The sequence below is a fragment of the Polistes dominula genome, unplaced genomic scaffold (genome assembly GCF_049000335.1).
Source record: "Polistes dominula isolate Pdom_NZ unplaced genomic scaffold, Pdom_raw_medaka contig_49, whole genome shotgun sequence".
NCBI classification, from domain to species: Eukaryota; Metazoa; Arthropoda; class Insecta; order Hymenoptera; family Vespidae; genus Polistes; species Polistes dominula.
Genome location: NW_028300914.1, coordinates 1142229 through 1150479, shown reverse-complemented (window position 1 = coordinate 1150479; position 8251 = coordinate 1142229). Strand labels below are relative to the sequence as shown.

Below are 8251 nucleotides of genomic sequence, written 5' to 3'. Positions count from 1 at the left end.
AAGAAAGAAAGAAAGAGAGAGAGAGTAAAAAAGAACTTATTATATTTAATTTACATAATCTAGAACATATTTAAATTATACTTAAATTATATATATTATATTATCACTATTATTATAAGATATAGTTATACTAATATATAATATATTATAATATTATACATAGTATTGTATATATATTTTATTTTAAATTATTATTTATAATAATATAAAATATTACTCTATATTGATATAATAATATATAATATAATATATAATATAGTATTAAATATTAATATTTTATTATATATTATTATATATATATATATTATATTATTACTTTATTATTATATAAGATATTATATATAATATTATATATAGTATTGTATATGTATTTTATTTTAAATAATTATTTATATTAATATAAAATATTATATAAATGTATAATATATATATATGTATAATTATTAGATATAAAACATTTATTTAACATTATGTTATTAAATCTTTCTAAAAACGAAAAAGAAAAGAAAAAAAAAGAAAAGATGAAAATATAATTATATAAAATTACAGTTTCATTTATTTCTGATAATAATAATTACTTCTTGTCAATTATTTTTCTATTTTGATATTTATTTTTCTACGAATAATAATATTCACTGGAATGAGAAGATTTATTATCGTCATTGATAATAAATGTTCAATCGAATTCTACTACATCATTACGAAAGAAATACATACGTTAAGTAGAAAACACGTATGTCAAGTTTTTAACATCATCTCATCTAATCTTTATATGTAAAATGGTAAAAAAAAAAAAAAAAAAAAAAAAAGTATTCGAGCATTAGGTTCATTCGTGATAACCTTTAACCGATAGATCAAAACTTTCTTCTCTCATTTTTGTTTTTTTTTTTATGCGTTCACTTATTTACATTTAATATGCATTAATATGCATTGAAAAAAAAAAAGAACCATAGTAAAATAATATTAAATTTTTTATTTATTTTACAATATTATTTAAATTTTTTCAAACATTTCATTCAAGAAAAAAAAGAAAATAAAATGATTAAGTTATCAAAACTTGTTATTTTGTGTGTGTGTGTGTGTTTTTTTTTACAGAAATTAAATTATAATCGGTTGTCGTGGAATCGATTTTCATGGAATTGAAAAAAAAAGAAAAAAAATGCAATAAAACAAAAAAAAGATAAAGAAGAAATCATAATTTGATTAAATTCATCGTTGTTATTGTTGTTGTTATTATTATTATTAATATTATTATTATTATTATTATTATTATTATTATTATACATGATCGAATTAAAGTGACTTTAAACGTCCTGACCGATTATCTTGTAAATTTATGATTTCAGGTCGCCAATGGTCGTCATGCAAATTAACTTCTGAGAACGGATAACGAATATACTATGTTATATATACACTCTAGTAGAGTTTATGTAATAATATTAATACAGCAATGAGTCAGAATCACGAGCAAATAGATTTCATGTTAGAATATGTCCTTACAATTTATCCTAATGAAAGAGATTACTAAGAAATACTAAATCTCTCTCTCTCTCTCTCCCTCTCTCTCTCTCTCATAGATATTATATATTATTACAGATATATTATATATTATCTATTTGTTTCTAAGTAAAACTTTTGAACTTTTTTTTTCTTTTTTAATTCCATTTATATATATATATATATGTAATTAGTATTTATAATATTTATTATATTATATTATATTATTATATTATATTACTATATTATAATATTATATAATAATATAATGTAATGCAAATATATATACACGATAATATTATTTCTATGATTTAGTATTTCTTATTAATCTCTTTCATATATATATATATATATATATATATAAATATATATATATATGTTATATTTTCAAAACTTAAACGACTTTAAATACGTATGAAGAAAACATCTTAGAAGAAGTACTTTTATTTAAGATCACGATGATCTCATCGTTCATCTTGATAACATATTCGGATAGTTACCTCAAATTATCTCGTTAGAACTTATTCTTCACATGTACACACACGTTCTTAATAGAACGTCTAAGTATATCATATATGTTACACGTATGTCTAATCATTCTATACACGTTATAAGGAAGAAGTAATGAAATGAAATGAAATGAAAAGAAACAATAAGTTATCGATTTTAACGATGACGAATAATTCACCTCGATTTTATATTCTGTATTTTTTTGTTCTGTTTTGTTTTGTTTTGTTTTTTATATACATACAGATCACGATGATCGTAGAAGGAAAATATTGAACAGGGGAATATTTTTTTTTTTTTAAACTAATAAAATATTCAAAGATATGATACAACATAAAAAAATATATATATAAATCTGTTTCTTTCAAATGATAAGATAGAATTTATTTCATCGAGTTTTAAAATAAAAAAAATAAAAAAATATAAAAAAAAAAAAGAAAAAGAAGAAAATTCTTTCAAGGTTTTTGATTCAAGATTTTGCAATAATCACAATTTGTTGTTGTTTCTTTGCTTCTTATTGAATTTCTGTAGAAATTTGTTCATTTAAATGCTTCTCGACACCTCGAGGACCTCTAACCTTGTCTCGTATCTACTCATACATACGACAAAACACATATATACATGTATGTGTATATAAACATTATAACTACGTTAACATATGTATATATTTAAAAGAGAATGTTGCTGGGAAGTTTTTGAGAGATTGTAGAGAAGAGATGGTTTGACGTAAATCCATTGGTTCTTCCCCCACTTCAAATTTCAAAGATCGCACGAACATAAGAAAGTCCTTGACAAGTAGCTCGGATCGTTCAGTCTGAATCCTTCTACGTTGAAGGTAAGATCGTTTTTTTTTTTTTTTTAACATAATACTTAATTATTTATTTTTTATTTTAAATATAATTAATATTTAATCTCGTACACGTAAAAGGTTTTTGTTGCATTTGCATTTTTTGTTGTTGTTTTTTTTTTATTTTCACGTAATTTTTATTGTCAACACTTCAACGAAGTATTAAAATCGTTTTTTTTTTTTTTGTTGAATTTTTATTAATTTTCCATTGTGTTTTATTTTTTGTTCATAATGTGAATTTTGTTCTTTTGATTATTTTATAGAATAAAAGAGACATGAAGACATTATTTTTCACGGCATTGGCCGTGTTTGCTTTTGAGGCATCATTTGCCGTTGATACTCATGAGCATAACAAGGTCGTTTGTTATTGGAACGTTACATCTTTCGAAAGACAAGGTAAATATTATTTTAACAACATTATAAATGAATGGAAACAAAAAATATATAATCTATTTATAACATTTATATATATTGATAAGAAATTGTTAAAAATATTTCAATTGATCGTTTAAATTTACCTAACAAATTAATCAACAATTTTCAACGTATATTTTTACATTAATTATAATAAACCTAATATATATATATATATATATAGATAAATTAGGTGTCACGTTGTTTGTCCGCAATGGATTCCTAAACTACTGAACCGATTTTAATCAAATTTAGCACACTTTGTGCAGTTTCATCCAACTTGAAAGATAGGATAGTTTGTAATCTCAATTTATAATCGCAATATTATTTGTTTATTAACAAAGAGTCATGATTATCTCTGTTAGTTCGATAAGATTCTAACAGATGGCGATAAAGGATAATTCGTTAACTTAAAGACGTGTGTGTCGGACTGATTGACTAATAATTTATTAAAATGACATGCGAAATACGTGAAAGCAACTTTCTCCTTCTCCAATGATGTAACTTTCTATTTATCGAAATTATTACATCCTTGAAAAGAAAAAAAAAAAGAAAAAAAGAGAAAATCATCGAGAAGATAGATCGTTTGATTTATCTTACGAATATATTTTTGTTTTTTATTTTTTTTAAGGACCTGGAAAATTCCAAATTGAGGATGTTAGACCTGCATTATCACTTTGTACACATTTAATCTATGGATTTGCTGGTATCAATCCCGAAACGTTCGAAGTTGTCCCATTGAATCCAAATTTGGATACCGGTGCTGGTTACGCTTATTACAGATTGAGTACACAATTGAAAAGATCTTTCCCAGATCTTAAAGTTTATCTTGGAATTGGTGGAAATGCCGATCCTTATGAGGAAACTCACAAATATTTAACATTGGTAAGTTATTATCGTGAGTTCATAATTTATTTTTTATTTATCGGGTTGTTCGAATAGTAATTTCGTCTTTTTTTTTTTTTTTTTTGAAAAAATAAAAGTCATTTTCACTTTGAGATTAAACCTAAGTCTTTTGAGTAAGCATAAACAATTGAATTAGATAAATTTAATCACTCATTGAACTCACGTATTGTTATTTGCCAGTTTGCATCAAGTAATGCAACTGTATTGTGTCAGAAAAAAGACGAAATTACTTTCCAAACAATCCAATATATATAAAATAAATTTAATTAATCATTTAATAATATAATGTAAATTAATAATTAAAATTATTGATAAATTAATAATTTATGAATAAATTTAATAAAATAATTTACTATTTAAAAAAACCCCCCCAAATAACAGATGATTAATAATTTTGTTATAATAAAAATAATAATAATAATAAAAATCTTTCTTAATTAACGAATCATTAAAAAGAATATAATGTTTCTAATAATAATAATAATAATAATAATAATGATTAAAAATTTTCCTATAATTTTCGATAGATTAAAATTGTATCGTTCAACTATGATAAGTAAAGAAATAATACATTACTTATAAATAATTCTATCTATTTCTTATCAATATTTGTTTGATTCAACAGACCGAGACCTCAGAGGCTAGATCAAAGTTCATCAATTCAGTGAACCGTATGTTGACCGATTATGATTTCGACGGTGTAGATTTAGGTTGGCAATTTCCACCGGTCAAAGTAAAGAAAAATCGTGGTACATGGGGTTCCCTATGGCATGGTATCAAAAAGACATTTGGTTATGGAAAATTCAAGGATGAGAAGGAACAAGAACATCGCGATGGTTTTACCATAATGGTTCGTGACTTGAAGTCACAATTAAGGCCTAAAGGAAAAGCTCTTACATTGACTGTACTTCCACATATTAATTCTAGTGGTATGTGTTTTTATATATATATATATGTTTGTTCTCTCTTTTTGTTTTTGTTTTTAATCGTCCAGTTTTCAAATCTCATTACGAATGATAATTTATTTAATGTGTTAGTCATCAAACACATACTTGAGTATAAGGAAAATCACAAGATGACGTAATTAAGGTGGTATTCTGATCTAGAGGCATGAATTTTAGGTACCTTTTTCAAGTGTAATAACAACAAGACGACAAATAATATTTTCACTATCTATAATGTACATATTCTATATCTAATGGACATACAAAATCGATTTTTTTCAAATTTCTAGACCAGAATACCCTCACCCCCACCGACTACCCGCCCGCCCCCCTTAAAGAAAAGAAACGAAACTGAAATCTAATTAATATTTAATAAATAATATTTCTCTTTTATGTACAGTTTATTACGAGGCAAGATTGTTGACACCGAATCTCGATGCTGTACATTTGTTAGCATTCGATCAAAAAACACCAGAACGCAATCCAAAAGAAGCCGATTATCCAGCACCAGTATACGAAAGTTATGGACGTGTTCCACAGGACAATATTGATTCGTCAGTTAGGTAAAAAAAGAATTTAATATAAAATCGTAAAATTCATTTAAACAATTAAATATGATTAGTAATTTTGTTGTATCAACGTTTCATCACACAGATATTGGCTGGAAAATGGTACACCAGGTACTAAAATAGTAGTAGGTATTCCAACATATGCAAGAACATGGAAATTAACATCAGAAAGTCAAATATCTGGTGTACCACCGATAATAGCCGAAGGTCCAGGTGAACCAGGACCTCATTCCGGTATTCCAGGATTACTCTCATACGCTGAAGTTTGTACGAAATTAACTGAAACACATTTGGGACGTTTGAGAAGAGTCAATGATCCATCGAAAAAGTATGGTAGTTATGCATACGAACCGTACAACGCTGATTCCGGTGCTGAAGGTCTTTGGGTTGGTTTTGAAGATACTGACACTGCTGGCAATAAAGCTAGTTACGTTAAAGCAAAAGGATTGGGTGGTGTTGCTATATTTGATTTATCCTTGGATGATTTTCGTGGTGTTTGCAACGGTGACAAATTCCCGATCATTCGTGGTGCAAAATACAAGCTCTAAATCAATCAAACAACAACATTGTATAATAATAGAGGTTAGAGACTGTTGTTTTTGCCGTTGCCTTTTTAAGCGAAATAATTAATTAATTGTCTTTTTAATCTCTAGATATTTCTTTGATTTTTTTTATATCGATAATCAAAATATAACGATATTATTTTATTTCTTTTTTATTCACACGAGTTACACCCCCCGCCTGTACGCTTTATCTACGTTCTTTTCAGCTTCTCCTACAATTCTCATTAGATTATATCAATCATTTATGATTACAATGATCATTTTTCAATATTATTATTATTATTATATTTGTTTGATGCGTTAATTTGTTACAAACAAATAATCAGACAAGTGGAAAGATAAATAAAACCATCGTAGAACTAAATTGTTAATTCATTATTTTTCTTTTTCTATACCCAAATAATGTGTGTGTTTTTGTGCTCGTTTCATTAGGATCATTTATTATATAGAGGGAAGGTTTCTAAATAAAGATAAATCTTTTGATATATATATATATAATATATATTTCGTGCAGTCTATTATTCGAATAAAACACTTTTTTTCATTGGTTGATTTACCAAAAGGTCTCACACTTATTATAAATCAATCAGACTCATTAATATATTTATATATATATATATATGAAATGTGTTCATGTGATGAAATTACGATGAAATGGCACACGATGAAATATTACACGTACAATTAAATCGATTATTTTATTTTTTATCATTTTGTCATTTTTTCAAATTTACCATTTAATTTTTCTCATTTTACTTGATTTTTTTTTTAAACTTTTTTTTCCAACATTTACTTATATATATATATACGGTTATCAATTAATATTTACTCTCATTTGATATTTTTTTATTTCATTTATTTATTATTACTACTAATAATTATATCGGTAGTGGTGGTAGTTTAGTAAATGGTCACATTTACTTGATTATACTTTTTCATTTCATATGCATGTGTATGTATACATATATATATCTGTTTTGTTTTGTTTTGTTTTGTTTTCTCTTTCAATTATAATACTTAGAAAATACTGGGCTTGGTATGTGTAATTTTTAACCCTTTCGATACGGCCGACTTTTACTACGCCGTGATATTTCCGCTTATACGCGGCCCGTATTATGTGAGTGGCATTTTATGTAGAGCGTCTATAATCGCCCGTAATGACGAAAGGATTAAACCAACTTATTTCTCTATTATACAGATAATATTGTTCATTAGCACCGTTTAACGCTAATTAATGTGTGTACGTGTGTGTTTTATCTTTGTATTCAACATCAAATCGAATCGTATGTATTTGAGATAGGTCACACGTGTGACACTGTAAATTAACACATTGCCAGCTGGCGACCTAAGAGACATTTTTAAGCCTGAGCTTTAATGTGGTATAACAAATGAAGATTGGCGTAAACATGGCAAGTAAATACAAATCAATGTGTAAGACACTCATACCAGCAAAAAAAAAGGGCAGCTACTCAAAGACAGTCTCAGAAATTGGGGCCAGGGCGCTCAAGCGACAGTCTCAGAAACCGGGGCCGGGGCGCTCAAGCGACAGTCTCAGAAACTGGGGCCGGTTCTGTGTCAATGTGTTAATTAATTAGTCATTAAAAAAACAGAAACTAGTGCAAAATGAAGTGAAATTACTCAGCACATGTATACTGTAATATGAAATTCAATTGATTCGATTTACGTTGTCATTCATTCATTTATTTTTGTTCAACGGTGCAATAATTCGATACAGAGTTTTTTTTTATTTATTATTATTTTAATAAGGGAAGGGCACTCTTAGATATATCACGTGTATGTATTATTATGTTTCTGACTATGATTATTTTTTCTTTTTTTTTTTTTTTTTGCACATGTTTCTTTACGTGTAGATATTTGTATATATATATATATTATATACTATATATGAATATTTGCTAGAGAACGTACGATAAAATGATATATCATCTCATATCTTTCTTAATTCTAATACAATTGTTATTTTCTTACTTTATTTTCTCTCTC

General features: G+C 26.0%; 1 protein-coding gene across 1 annotated transcript; it reads left to right on the top strand.

The window, feature by feature from the left end:
* The first annotated feature begins 2714 nt into the window (after window positions 1–2714).
* On the top strand, window positions 2715–6611 carry Idgf4 (Imaginal disc growth factor 4). Its single transcript, XM_015321915.2, has 6 exons — window positions 2715–2839; window positions 3115–3247; window positions 3897–4150; window positions 4797–5100; window positions 5516–5678; window positions 5770–6611. Exons 2-6 carry the CDS (start codon window positions 3127–3129, stop codon window positions 6230–6232), a joined length of 1305 nt encoding a protein of 434 aa, XP_015177401.1. The 5' UTR covers window positions 2715–2839; window positions 3115–3126; the 3' UTR covers window positions 6233–6611.
* Window positions 6612–8251: the final 1640 nt, after the last annotated feature.

Excerpts from the sequence above, each read along its gene's own strand:
- Idgf4 (XM_015321915.2), top strand. The coding sequence starts at position 3,127 with ATGAAGACATTATTTTTCACGGCATTGGCCGTGTTTGCTTTTGAGGCA. Across the intron at positions 5,101-5,515 it reads TCCACATATTAATTCTAGTG|TTTATTACGAGGCAAGATTG; the intron begins GTATGTGTTTTT and ends TTTTATGTACAG. Across the intron at positions 5,679-5,769 it reads AATATTGATTCGTCAGTTAG|ATATTGGCTGGAAAATGGTA; the intron begins GTAAAAAAAGAA and ends TTCATCACACAG.